General features: G+C 47.0%; 1 protein-coding gene across 1 annotated transcript in view; it reads right to left on the minus strand.

Moving 5' to 3' along the window:
* Positions 1 to 11,739: 11,739 nt before the first annotated feature.
* Positions 11,740 to 14,931, minus strand: part of suco (SUN domain containing ossification factor) — a 119,903-nt gene continuing 116,711 nt past the window's right edge. The window contains exon 24 of the mRNA XM_063200347.1: positions 11,740 to 14,022. Within this exon, the coding sequence (XP_063056417.1) occupies positions 12,919 to 14,022 (1,104 nt within the window). The 3' untranslated portion in view covers positions 11,740 to 12,918. The remainder of the gene's footprint in view (positions 14,023 to 14,931) is intronic.

The following is a 14,931-nucleotide window of genomic DNA, read 5'->3' on the forward strand; positions in this document are numbered from 1 at the left end:
CAGGTGTGTGCATGTGTGTTTAATGCAAGACGAGCACATGGTAACTGATGGACGCCTGGGGTTCCATGCAGTGAGGTCTAGAATCATTAGTGCTAGCCTGATTGTCATCGACTTTTAAATCTCTTCGAGACTTGCTCTGACCAAGTGCATAACAATTAACATTTCCCTAACATTTTACTATTAAGTGCATTCGATTAGTCCTCAACGCATGCACGCGCATGTAGACAGCAATGCACTCTGGATGAAAATGCGGCATGACGGTTAGATTTCCTGTCAAACTTAAAAATTTCGGTGATGTTGCGTTGACGAGGTGACATGTCACATGGTGTCAAACTTTCGCGGGATGAATGCGACTGCAGTCAGATCTTGCAATCTCTGGGTGCATCCCAATATGTGACCTTGCCTCCTCCACTTGCCTCCTCCACTTGCTTCTCGTCATGATGACATCACTGACAACAGCATTATATTTCAATATCTTGCAAAAGCTCAATTGTAAAGTCTTTTTCTCATTTGCAATTGGGATGGTGAATGAAAAACAGTCCCTCAAAAGTTGTTGTGGCGAGGCTGACAGCTGGGAAACTTTATCGTTTTCTCCACGGAGAAGGGGCCAGGAGGCGGGGCGAGGCAACAAGCACAAGTGGAGGAGGCAAGGACACATATTGGGATGCACCCTCTGCAGTTGCTTATCCCCTTCAACGCTCGTCGGCGGACTGCCTCCGAGGTCACGCGCCCATGAACTGGTTGGTCAACAACTCACTCACCTGTGTATATGGGCCTTGAGTGTGTTTTAATATGCGAGCTTGCCTCCTCCACTTGCATCCTCCACTTGCTTCTCGTCATGATGACATCACTGACAACAGCATTATATTTCAATATCTTGCAAAAGCTCAATTGTAAAGTCTTTTTCTCATTTGCAATTGGGATGGTGAATGAAAAACAGTCCCTCCAAAGTTGTTGTGGCGAGGCTGACAGCTGGGAAACTTTATCGTTTTCTCCACGGAGGAGGGGCCAGGAGGCGGGACGAGGAGACAAGCACAAGTGGAGGAGGCAAGGTCACATATTGGGATGCACCCCTTATCTCACACCTCACACACCTCTACACAAGTTTGCGCAGGTCCCCATTTCAGCTCCTCCTTACTGCCTGTCCCCCTACTCCTCAAGCGTGGTGCGTTTGTAGAGCAAACTGGTGCGAGCTCATCGTCTCGTTCATATTTCATAACACCCACATCGTGACAACGAGTTCTCGCTTACGTGTTTTCTGTCCATCGATCGACAAAATTCTAAATCGATCGTACCTAATAACACCCCGCCCCCCTTTTAAAGGCAATCTGTAGCGGCCATTATCTGTAGGTAGATCAGAGAAATAGAAATTAACGGAGAAGGAGGCTCACCTCTGTCAAAAATGGCGTCATCATATGAAAATTTCCATCAAAACACTATACAAGGACAATAGTTGAAGTGTGTTGCTAACTATGTTAATAAAACATATAGGCCTAATTTGATTTTTAAATGTATTTAATCGACTCATATGATGTAAGTAGATATTTAGCCTGAAATTTCAAATCTGGACTCCGTTTCTCGATTCTTGTCGTTGCTAACCGTCTTAAGTCGGTCTTGAGTTGGTCGTAAGTTGCTCTTGAGTTGGTCTTAAGTTGGTCTTCAGCTGGTCTTTAGACGCAAGACCAACTTAAGAACAACTTAAGAACAACTTAAGACCAACTCAAGACCTTGGTTACAACGTTGGTCTTAAGAACGAACAAAATGGCTAAAGTCGTTAGCAAAGGCACTGTCGAGAAACGACCCCCTGGTCTTTGATTAATGTGTTACTTCATATTCACACAGTTTTAGTCATTTTTTTTCTCCATTGACTTGCATTGACTGAAGGTGCCTACACTACCTACAAAGTTCAGAAGTTCCATGTGCCATTTCCCAGTAGGCCTATTTCATCCAACTAACTCTGAATCGCCTGTGACTATTGAGCACTCAGAACAGCACTGGGAAACGACACCTCTGATGTGGGGACCAGAGGGAGTGTTGACCTGTGATGTCTGATGTCTTGTCATAAAGCTGGGGTGCAAATGGAGGTAGACTGCATTACAATATGCGACCTTGCCTCCTCCACTTGTGCTTTTTTCCTCATACCAGGAAGTAATACGTCATGATGACATCACTGACCACAGCATTATATTTCAATATCTCGCAAAAGCTCAATTGTAAAGTCTTTTTCTCATTTGCAATTGGGATGGTGAATGAAAAACAGTCCCTCCAAAGTTGTTGTGGCGAGGCTGACAGCTGGGAAACTTCTCCACGGAGGAGGGGCCAGGAGACGGGACGAGGAGACAAGCACAAGTGGAGGAGGCAAGGATGCATATTGTAACGCACTCAGGGCTATTCAAATGGAGGCCCTGGGGCCAGGTGTGGCCCTTGGATGGCAAGGTACTGGGCCCCCATGAGCTCAGAACAAAATAAAACCAAATATGCGTGTTGTCTGTGGCCGTGCATAATTTGCAATCTCTAATACTTCAGATTTGGGATATCTCTTCTATGCATTCACATGAGAGTGAAATCTGATCTAAAACACTGTCATAAATAGAGGAAATAGAGACGCCAACACCGTGCTGCTGGCAGTTATACAGATTCTGTGTTCGGTTCGGCCCCTTTACTGGAGGGAATTGGAAAACCTTGCCCCTGGTAACTTTGGTGACAGTTTTTTTTTAGGGATACATCTATTCGCACTAATACATACAATGTTCCTGTATAAGTAACTTTTAAGGCAAGACAAAGCTAAATCAAACATTTGTTAGGCATGTATTCGCAAATGTGTTGTTCATGCACAATAAGGGATTTATTACCAATTTAACCTTTAGTGCTAATAGATGTATCCCTAAAATAAAGTGTTACCGTAACTTTTAATTGAATACCCCTGCTCTGCTGTAATTGAATACCCCTGCTCTGCTGTAAAATGGCAGATTGGAGAAGCGCCTCCTGTGTGGTTGTAAACAGAGCCGTCTAATAAGAGTTGCGCAAACCGGGGACCAGGAAGTCGGTTGGTGATGAGATTCGCGTAGATTAAAATGTTTCTTAACAGTAAACTTCTGTTCGTTGGAAACTAACACAGAACCATCACATACCAAACAAAGATTAAGTACAAACAAATTACATTACCTTTACCACATTTTCTGTGTGGCCACCTCCTAGAACTAAGTAACTTCTAATAGAACTAAAGTCAATGGGGATTTCCATGTTAACGCTCCGTGAGGCTCCACGAGAGCCGCCATTGCTGTGGAAAGATTGGTCCATTAAGGTATATGGGAGTGACGTAACTCTGTTATTAGATGGCTCTGGTTGTAAATACTCAGACAGGAAATGAAGATGTTGCCAGATGGGAGGTGGCTCACTTCTCTACACAGCACTGAGGGTGCATCCCAATATGCGGCCTTGCCTCCTCCACTTGTGCTTGTCTCCTCGTCCCGCCTCCTGGCCCCTCCTCCGTGGAGAAAACGATAAAGTTTCCCAGCTGTCAGCCTAGCCACAACAACTTTTGAGGGACTGTTTTTCATTCACCATCCCAATTGCAAACGAGAAAAAGACTCTACAATTGAGCTTTTGCAAGATATTGAAATATAATGCTGTTGTCAGTGATGTCATCATGACGAGAAGCAAGTGGATGAGGCAAGTGGAGGAGGCAAGGTCCCATATTAAGATGCACTCTGAAAGTGTAAGTCCTTCTGCCCACCACTTCCCCTTCCACTGTGGTAGTAACCAGCAACTATCAGCTACCAGCTATTATAGGCCAGTGTTTCTCAACCCTTTTTTTTTTTAGGTGAGGCACCCTTTCAATTCATGAAAAATTTCAAGGCACCCCAAACCAACCAGCTGTAACATGGCATCGCATCGGATACCACAAGCTTTTGTGGAGACGTCACACAACCTACGTTCGAAGTTGCAACTGACTGGGGCGACCTACTTTATTGTGCGTAAATGGCAGATGAAAGATTGCACTGACTAGCAATTTAGACAAATATGTATTATAGCCTATTACATAATTTATTTATCAGCCACGTTTCCGTGGCACCCCTGTTGAGAAACACTGTTATAGGCTACTGGTAGCAAAGCCATTGGACTGGATTAGTAGGCTGATCATATTCATGCCTTGAATAGCAGCACGATTCAGTCCAGCCTCCCGCTGGGTGGCATGTGTGGGTAAAATTCCAATGCCTGTGATTGTGTTGCTAGATGTGTCTGACCAAATCCCGCCCAAAATGCTCTCAAAAACCGCCAAAATGCGCTAAATTCCACCCCAAATTCTAGCCTGGTGAACCAGCACCACCCGCTGGACGGCAAAATATTTTGTCTAAATTAGACATCCACATTTAGTCTGGTTTATCAGGCTACCCAAATTCAACAAATTACTCTATGGGGCCCAAAACGGCTGAAAAAAAAGCCAAATGACCCATTTTCCCCGTTTTTAGCCGCACCCGCCCAATCTGGCAACGCGGTGATCCCCAAAATAGGCTACTGTACTCTGAGAGAGGATTTACAGACTAGTGTGTGATTACAACATCGAGCGCATCTACAAAAAGGATTTCAACATAGGCCTACACACAATGACTGTGGATGTTCTGCAGCACTTTCAAAGTTGGAACTGTTGAGTTTGGTTACAGTGCAGTTTTCAAAGGATGCAAAATGTGACCTCCTCTGTTTTAGACCATCTGTCTAATCCAGGGGTCAGGAACCTTTTTGGTGGAGAGAGCCATAAACGCCAAATTTTTAAAAAGAAAATTTCATGAGAGCCATACCATTTTCAAAACACTGAATACAATTAAAAGCATGTATTTCAATTAAGCTCAACAATTTTAGAGTGCACTGTCAATTTATTACTTTTATTGATAACAGGTAAGTATAGGGTTATAAACTGTTACTTCATTATGGCGAGGGTCTGGGAGAATTTTTGTATTTCTTAGATGTAATTTCCTGCATTTTAACTCTTTTTAACCTCCCTTGCCCCATTTCAACTTAATACGGAACCCGTACTTTTATTCTGTATTTCAAGAGATGGTTGGCAACCCTAGATAAGTAAGAGCCATATACAGTTCCCAAAAGAGCCACATGTGGCTCTAGAGCCATAGGTTCCTGACCCCTGGTCTAATAGGCCTATGAACATGGAGGACCATAATAGTATGCAGACATTACAGCACAACCAAAATGAGGGAAGGGAACGCTTCTAGGACATTTATCCAACTCTAGTTAAAAAAAAAAAAAAAAAAAATCATTACAAAAATGGATGCCCACATTTCCATGAAAAGATTAACAACTTCTGAGGCAATCCTTCCTAAAATGACGTTGCCTGTATTAAACTGTGGCTATTTCAGTGGTGTAGTCTACGTAGAACCCGGGTATACGGAGTATACCCACTTCTAAATTTCAGGGATTTCAGTATGCCCACTTAAATTTATTGATCCATTGTTTTGAGTAGCACAAATATATACAGTATACCCACTTCAAAAAATGCTCAAATATACAGTATACCCACCATAAAAAGTAGACTACACCACTGGGCTATTTAATAAATGCTTTTTAACTTTAATAAGGACGGATTGCCTCAAGTTTTTAACCTTTTCATGGCAGGGTGTGGACGTTACTGAAACTCAGCCTCCATTTTACTCTGAGTATCATATCCTTCAGCCTCCATTTTACTCTGAGTAACATTTCCTTCAGCATCCATTTTACTGAAGTGGAGTTTGAAGTCTTGTACTGTACAGTTCTTGTGGGTTATTTATTTAAATTGATAATAATAATAATAATACTTTCGTTTTATATAGCGCCTTTCAAAACACCCAAGGACGCTTCACAGAGTGTTGTGTTGGAAAGTGTGAGTGTGTGTGCGCGTCAGTGTGTGAGCATGTGTGTGAATGCATGTAAGTGAAAGTGCTTGTGGGACTAGCAGCCATAAGCCTCCAGGAAGAGATGTGTCTTAAGGTGTTGCTTAAACATGGCCATGGCTTAAACATGATAATGTTAGTATTTTTTTTTTAAAAGAGAAAATGTCCTAATGCGATAAGTAAGCAGTCCCACACATAGCTGCTACATGCTTTTTAAAACACATTTTGAGGTTTTATGGGTCCAAATAAATCACACCACTGAAACCAGGCCATGAGGGCACTCAGCATTCCGCTCATCTCACTAACCACATTATAGGAAACATATGTAGGCCTACACGCACGCACGGGCACACGCACGGGCACACGCATGGCAGATCACCTTGCATCCCTGTTATTTTTGTCAATTTATATTAAAGTGACCCAAAGTCAGATGAAAGACAACAAAGACTTTATTTAGAAATTCACAGTTTCTAATGGCACTACATCTTGGTAGTTACAGTTGCTCTTGATTCACAATACTGTGCAGCTAGTAGCTCAACCCCCTGCAGGCCGGCCGCAGCTACTAGCTCTGCTTATGTGTGTTTTTAAACCCCGCCCCCCTGCTGGCCGCAATGCGAGTAGTCAACCACCAGAGGGAGACACACACAGGCAGGAAATGAACCAGTTGGAAAGAAAAGCACTTGACATACAAGGTATAGTGTAGAAAAACAAACAAAAACAACGAGAAAAAAAGGCATAAAGAGTAAATTTTAAAAGTGCACACTGGGCCCCCACATCCCACAGATGTGATTTGGGGTAAAATGTCTTAAATGTCTTTTATTCGTTCAGGATTAGGGGGACTGGTGAACTTCCATTGTAATCTGCAACTCGTATACACGCATACCAACTCAGAGAAAGAAAACAAAAACAGACACACACACGCAAACACACACACATACTTAGAGAGACGGAGACAAACACACACATACTTAGAGAGACACAGACACAATCACACACATACTTAGAGAGAGACAGACCCACAGTCATACGTACACATAAAAACAACCAGGTAGCTCAAACGACATCAGTCAATACAGTTCAGAAAAGAAATCACGACTTGTAGAGCGAGTAAATAGTCCCCAAATCACGACTTGTAGAGCGAGTAAATAGTCCCCTCTGACTGTGGAATTACCGTCATGCGATGCGATCGATCCCAGAGTGGTACATTCAGGTCCCGTCCGTGATCCGTGATCAGTTATCCGTTATCCTTCCCTTTTAATCGATATACACGGGAATTAATTAATTAATCATCTACTGTGTTTATATAAAGGAGGTACCATCCGCTGAAAAGAAGGGGGGGGGGGGGGGTGTCAGGGTGTGGTAGTGATGGTGGTGGTGTGGTGGTAGTCAGGGTGTTGGTGGAGGTGGTGTCTAAAGATGATTTCAACGCAGCATGTGCTGAATCACACGAGAAGCTTCATCCAGCGCATTTGTAATGTCTGAAATGTGTTTGTAATGTCTGAAATGTGTTTGTAATGTCTGCAATGTGTCTGTAATGTGTCTGTAATGTCTGCAATGTGTTTGTAATGTCTGAAATGTGTAACATGTTTGTAATGTCTTCAGATGAGGACAGATGAGAGAGTGAGTGGTCAAGATGGGTTTGAATTCACAGTAAAATCAAGTAAACCGACGACAGCCTTGTTGTGGAAATGTGATCTTTGAGGGAGTCATAGTCACACACACACACACACACACACACACACACACACACACACACACACACACACACACACACACACACACACACACACACACACACACACACACACACGTACAGAGTAGAGACCGGCAGAGTAGATCTGGGGTGAGTTTCTCGAAAGGGAAGTTGTTAGCCTGTTAGCAACTTCTGTAGTTGCCAATGGGAAAATGCATTGCAAGCAACAAAGTAGCTAATGTAGTAAGTAACTTTGGTTTCGAGAAATTCACCCCTGGAGTGTAGACAGGTAGGCAGGTGGGTCACGTCTGGGTTAGTTAGTACAGCAAGCAAAGTAGAGAAGTGCATGATTGAAGAGGAGAGGAGAGAAGAAGAGAGGAGGAGGAGAGGAGAGGAGAGGAAGAGAGGAGGGGAGAGGAGAGGAGGGGAGAGGAGGAGGAGGAGGAGGAGGAGGAGGAGGAGGAGGAGGAGAAGGGAGAGGAGAGGAGAGGAGAGGAGAGGAGGAGAGGAGGAGGAGGAGGAGGAGGAGAGGAGGAGGAGAAGAGAGGAAGCGAGGAGAAGAAGAAGAGAGGAGAGGAAGAGAGGAGAGAAGAGAAAGATAGAAGAGAGAGGAGAAGGAGGAGGAGAGAAGAAGAGAGGAGGAGGAGAGGAGGAGAAGAGAGGAGGAGGAGGAGGAGAAGAGAGGAGAGAAGAGAAAGATAGAAGAGAGGAGGAGGAGAGGAGGAGAAGAGAGGAGGAGGAGAGGAGAAGAGAGGAGGAGGAGGAGGAGGAGAGCCCCAGGTCCTGATGCAATAGAGCTAATCAGAACCACATCAACAAACAAACAAATAAACACAGAAACAAACAAACAAACAAACAAACAAACAAACAAAACAAACCCCATGAAGGTGAACAAAACTAAACTAAACTCCACTAAACTACACTAGTGCTTCATCAGACAAACAGCCTTCCTCTTCTCCACTCCAGTAGAGGGCGCTGTAGGAGGCAGATCTCTTTAAATCAATGTCCGAGATCTGCCTGATTCAAGCAAATAAGAAAATCACAAAGACGATATAAACAAAGAGAGCGGTTCATGATTTAGCAGAAACAAGAGCAGCAGCTGCATGATGGGTAATAATCTCCACAGAATTCAACTCTCTCAGAGCGATACATGACGCCAGACGAGATCATATAAATTACATAAATAAACTGGATTACGGTGTGAAAACCTGACGCTGTAGTGGAGGTGAAGCAGGAACCGCCATGATGGGCAACTGTGCGGTGAGTATGTGGCGATTGGTGTGTTTACGACACGTACCTGTGTGTGTGTGTGTGTGTGTCCTAGTTTATCTGTGTCGTGAGGACCCAAAGACCAGAGTAGCGTAGATGTTGTGGAACACGAGAACACAAGTGTGTGAAGTGTGTGTGTAAAGTGTGTGTAAAGTGTGTGTGAAGTGTGTGTAATGTTTGTGTAAAGTGTGTGAAGTGTGTGTAATGTGTGTTAAGAAGACACATTTAAATAAATAAATAGATAAATAAAACAGCTCGCTTAGGGCCCCTGCAGCCCGGATATGAGAGGGTGTGTGTGTGTGTGTGTGTGTGTAAAATGGCATTATCAACAGTGTGTGTGTGTGTGTGTGTGTGTGTGTGTGTGTGTGTGTGTGTGTGTGTGTGTGTGTGTAAAATGGCATTATCAACAGTGTGTGTGTGTGTGTGTGTGTGTGTGTGTGTGTGTGTGTGTGTGTGTGTGTGTGTGTGTGTGTGTGTGTGTGTGTGTGTGTGTGTGTGAGACATGAGTAGACTAGCCTGCTACAGCTCCAACGCCTCCTCTGTCTTCGGTAAACAACTAAACTCTACTGAAGAACAAAAAATGTAGAAAAAAGAAAGAAGGTGAAGCCTCGGCACTCGGCTCCAAGTTTTATCAAAGTGAGGCGTCGGCTTCGGCCGTGATGAAACAGAGTGGGCTACGTGACGTCGTCTTCATTTTCTAAGAGAACCTCTCCTGAACATCATGCAATAACGTGACCAACAAAACACCCTGAACAACACAACCACCAACAACCCAGAGATCACGAGACGGACAGACAGACAGACAGACATAGAGGAAAGGAGAGAGAGAGGGAGGGGCAGACAGACAGACAGGAGAGAGGGAGAGAGAGAGGCAGGGAGAGAGGGAGGGAGAGAGGGAGGTATGGAGAGAGAGAGGGAGGGATGGAGGTAGGGAGAGAGAGAGGGAGGGATGGAGGTAGGGAGAGAGGGAGAGAGAGGGATGGAGGTAGGGAGAGAGAGAGGGAGAGAGGGAGGGAGAGAGGGAGGGAGAGAGAGAGAGAGGGAGGGAGGGAGAGGGAGAATGGAGAGAGGGAGGGAGGGAGGGAGAGAGAGAGGGAGAGAGAGGAGGGAGGGAGAGAGGGAGAGAGGGAGAGAGGGAGGGAGAGAGGGAGGGAGGTCTGGGTTCCGACTGACCGGTCCTGTCCTGTCTGTGTTGTTGATGTGCGATGAGATGAGGGATGTCTGTGTCATTTACTAAGTGTCTGTGAGAGTTGAGTGTGCTTGAGTGTGTTTAGAGATGTGTGTGTGTGTGTGTGTGTGTGTGTGTGTGTGTGTGTGTGTGTGTGTATGTGCTTGAGTGTGAGTGTGTGTGTGTATGTGCTTGAGTGTGTGTGTGTGTGTGTGTGTGTGTGTGTGTGTGTGTGTGTGTGTGTGTGTATGTGCTTGAGTGTGTGTGTGTGTGTTTTTAGAGATGTTGTACAGGCCCAGCCTGAACTAGATGTATATAAATAAAGTTGAATTTCTATATTATGTATATGTATATGTATTAAAGCTGAATTTCTATATGTATATGTATATGTATTAGAGTTGAATTTCTATATGTATATGTATTAGAGTTGAATTTCTATATGTATATATATTAGAGTTGAATTTCTATATGTGTGTGAATAAAGTTGTTTGCTGGACTATCTGTAAGCCTTTGTGGCCTTCATACAAAACATGTAGCAGACAAGGAGACAGACAGACAGACAGACAGACAGACAGACAGACAGACAAGATACACATACAGACAAAAGTGATATAACCTGGAGGGGCGCACGTACACACACACACACACACACACACTCGACTGACTGGATGCGTTCGTCATTCAGCTCTACCCATAATGCATCAGAGACACCTGGAGCTCAGCAGGCACTAGAGCGGGGGCGGGGAGGGGGAGGAATGGAGAGAGGGAGAGAGAGAGAAAGGGAAGGTGTGGAGATGCGACTGGTCCCCAATAAAGCTCCTGCTCCAGTGCCACTTGTGTTCCTCATCAGAACGCTCCTCATTCCTCGTCAGCCAGAGAAGCAGACGGCACACCTCTACTCTTACCGCAGAAATACATCAGCGGCGATCTGAGCGAGTCGAGCAACGGAAGTAATTGACTTTGTATTGGGTTACGCGACAAAACCGATTCTGGAGACTAGAGCGATTTGCGCGACGAGCGTGACAATTTGAAGTTGAAATCCTTTCAACTTTCTATGACGGGGTTCGGTGACAAGCCGCGACAACCAATGACTACATAGAGGTCAGTGACCACAGCCAATGGGAATGCTTGAATGCTCTGCCTTCTGTCTGTCCGGACATACTCTAGTCTCCTCAATCGCTTGTATCGCTTGCTGCTGCACTCTGTCGCATCGCCGAATCGCATCGCCGCTGGTGTATTTCTGCGGTTATTCTCTTCAGAAGAGATGACGGAACACCTCTACTCTGATTCTCTTCAGGACAGATGGGGGCACGTCATCACATCACATCACATCTCTTATTCTCTTCAGAGGAGACGGATAGAAAGACAGAGGAGAGAAGAGGAGAGAAGAGAAGAGAAGAGAAGAGAAGAGAAGAGAAGAGAAGAGAAGAGAAGAGAAGAGAAGAGAAGAGGAGAGAAGAGAAGAGAAGAGGAGAGGAGAGAAGAGGAGAGAAGAGGAGAGAAGAGAAGAGGAGAGAAGAGGAGAGAAGAGGGCAGTCATCATGTTAGTACCACAGTCATACAGGAGGAGGTGGTGAAGGGGAACAATACGTGTGTGTGTGTGTGTGTGTGTGTGTGTGTGTGTGTGTGTGTGTGTGTGTGTGTGTGTGTGTGTGTGTGTGTGAAGTTGAGGCGGGAGGTGGTAGCGGCTCGTAATCGTATTCGTATTCGTATACACTCCACCTGGATGGCAGCCCTCGCTCCAAAGGACAAAACAAGCGGATGAGAGAACAAGAAAGAAAGAGAGAGAGATCACAAGAATCAACAGAGATAGAGTTATACAGAGAGAGAGAGAGAGAGAGAGAGAGAGAGAGAGAGAGAGAGAGAGAGAGAGAGAGAGAGAGAGACTACTAAATTGTCACATCATGTGACTTTGTGTCCTTTTCCACGTATCATTCCCTCTGAAAGCCGCAGGGCGTCGGGTGTGTGTGTGTGTGTGTGTGTGTGTGTGTGTGTGTGTGTGTGTGTGGTGGCACCAACGAGTATATTATTGACTCGGTAAAGTGTAGTACAGTACAGTAAAGCAAGAGGTCTGCAAGGGAGGGGGCAGAATGAGGGGGGGTCGGGGGGGGGCAGTCCAGTACGAGGGACTTCAGACTTCACATTGTGTTCTTGTGTGTATTGTGATTCACGTACGCCTGTATGAGTTCTGAAAAAAGGACCAAAAAAAAGGCACATCTCCGAGAGACGAGAGTAGTGGAGATTTGAAGGGGTGTGTGTGTGTGTGTGTGTGTGTGTGTGTGTGTGTGTGTGTGTGTGTGTGGGTGTGCGAGAGTGAGAATGGGGGGCTGGCTGTTGCCCAGCGACTGTTCCCATGGAGTCAATTCCACTCTGCTGAGGAGAGGCATGGTAGAATGCATATAGAGGACACAGATGAAGAGAGAGGAGGAGGAGGAGGAGAGTAGAGGGAGAGAGGGAGAGGAGAGAGAGAGAAAGTGATGGAGAATAGAGGTAAATAAAGGTGTAGATGAGTATATATGAGTCTTAAGTCCTGGTGGTGAGAGAGAGAGAGAGAGAGAGAGAGAGAGAGAGAGAGAGAGAGAGAGAGAGAGAGAGAGAGAGAGAGAGAGAGAGAGAGAGAGAGAGAGAGAGAGAGAGAGAGAGAGAGAGAGAGAGAGCGATGTTCCTCTCCCACTCTGTGGCTTCACTAGACTGTTAGAGCAGAGCAGACTAAACGACATCTCCCCACTGGACACAAGAGCAACGTGCATCAACACACAATGGTGAGTGTGTGTGTGTGTGTGTGTGTGCGTGCGCACACAACTCAAGCACGCACATCCAGGTGTGTAGACTAGAGGTGCACACAGGTGTGATCGTGTGTGTGTGTGTGTGCGTGTTTAAGAAGAGGCTCAAACGTGGTTTGAGGCTCAAACGTGTCCTGTCGTGACCGCCTGTGCTCTGAAGCTCCCGACCCCAACCCCCACCCCCATGCCCAGCTCCGGCTTCCCCTTCATCAGGTGCTGCAGGCTGGGCAGAGAGGAGGGGAGAGCGGGGGGCAGAGAGGAGGAGGAGGAGGAGGAGGAGACGGGGATGGAGATGGGCATCGCCGTGGAAACAGGGATGGGCGTCGCCGTGGAGACAGTGATGGGCGTCGCCGTGGAGACAGTGATGGGCGTCGCCGTGGAGACGGGGATGGGCGCGGGCAGCTGCAGCTCTCTCTCCTCATGGGCACCGTAGCCGTTCCAGATGTGGTGGTCCTGATGCTGAGGCTGAGGCTGAGGATGGGGATGGTGATGGTGATGAGGATGAGGATGTTGTTGTTGTTGTTGTTGTAGTTGTTGGAGTTGTTGTTGTTGTTTTTGTAGTTGTTGCAGTTCTGCTTGCTTGGAGCGGCGCCGCTTGAAGGACCTCTTCTCCGCCCGGGTACGAGGAGGAGGAGGTGGAGGAGGAGGAGCAGGAGGAGGAGGTGCCTGCTGAGACAGAGGGCCTCCTCCATTACAAAGACCCGGACAGGAGGAGGAAGAGGAGGAGGAGGAGGAGCAGGTGGAGGAGGAGGAGGAGGGAGGGGGTAGTGATGATGTTTGGGGAGCAGCAGGAGGTGAGGTGGGGATGGAGGAGGAGGAGGTCCAAGAGGAGGAGAGGGCGTTGAGCTCCTCGATGGAGACGGTGGACGATCCCTCGGAGCTCATCTCAGACCAAGCGGCCTCCCGCGAGGAGGAGGCGGCCGAGGAGGAGAGCAGGAGGAGGTCGGCGTCGGGGGAGGGGCAGGGGAGGAAGTGGTGGGGGTATACTGAGGAGGAGGAGGAGGTGGAGGTGGAGCCGTGCAGGAGGTGGTGGTGGTGGTGGTAGTGATGTGCTGAGCCGTTGCACTTGGCCTCCCCGTTAAACAGACTGACCCCCGTGGTGGGGAGCACTGAGGAGGACCTCTGGGTCTCCGCTGAGGAGGAGGAGGAGGTGATGGAGGAGGAGGTGATGATGGAGGAGGGAACTACAGCCGTCCGGTCAAGAGTCTTTGACTTGCAGCGCTTCTTCTGCAGAGGGAGAAGGAGGAGGATGAAGGAGGAGGAGAGGAGAGGAGAGGAGAGGAGGAGAGAGGAGAGGAGAGGAGAGGAGAGGAGAGGAGGAGAGAGGAGAGGAGAGGAGAGGAGAGGAGAGGAGGAGGAGAGAGGATAAGAGAGGAGAGGAGAGGAGAGGAGAGGAGAGGAGAGGAGAGGAGAGGAGAGGAGGAGAGGAGAGGAGAGGAGGAGAGAGAAGGGTGGGGAGAGGAGAGAGGAGAGAGGAGAGGAGAGGAGAGGAGGAGATGAGAGGAGATGAGAGGAGAGGAGAGGAGGGAAGAGAGGAGGAGAGGAGAGAGGATAAGAGAGGATAGAGGAGATTAGAGGAGAGGGGAGGAGAAGAGAGGAAAGGAGAGGATAGAGGAGAGGAGAGGAGAGGAGAGAAGGGGAGAGGATAGAGGAGATTAGAGGAGAGGAGAGGAGGAGAGAGGAGAGAAGAAGAGGAGAGGAGAGGAGGAGAGAGGAGAGAAGAAGAGGAGAGGAGAGGAGGAGAGAGGAGAGAAGAAGAGGAGAGGAGAGGAGAGGAGAGGAAGAGGGGAGCGGAAGAGGAGAGGAGAGGAGAGGAGTGGAGAGGAGAGGAGAGGAGAGGGGAGGGGAGAGAGAATAAGAGAGACGAGAATAAGAGAGGAGAGGAGAGGAAGAGAGGGGAGGAGAGTAGAGGAGATGAGAGGAGAGGAGAGGAAGAGAGGAGAGGAGGAGAGGAGAGGAGAGGAGAGGAGAGGAGTGGAATTAAGAAGAAGAGTAAGATGAGTGGGAGATGAAGAGAGAGAGACAAGAGAGATGAGAGGAGTTTAGTCAAGAGCCACGTGTACACGTTACAGAAATGATTTCAGATCATCTGCAGATGAGAGACATTAACTACCACCGTGCTGAGGCGTGGGGAAC

This window comes from Engraulis encrasicolus, chromosome 6 (assembly GCF_034702125.1).
Source record: "Engraulis encrasicolus isolate BLACKSEA-1 chromosome 6, IST_EnEncr_1.0, whole genome shotgun sequence".
In the NCBI taxonomy this organism is placed as follows: Eukaryota; Metazoa; Chordata; class Actinopteri; order Clupeiformes; family Engraulidae; genus Engraulis; species Engraulis encrasicolus.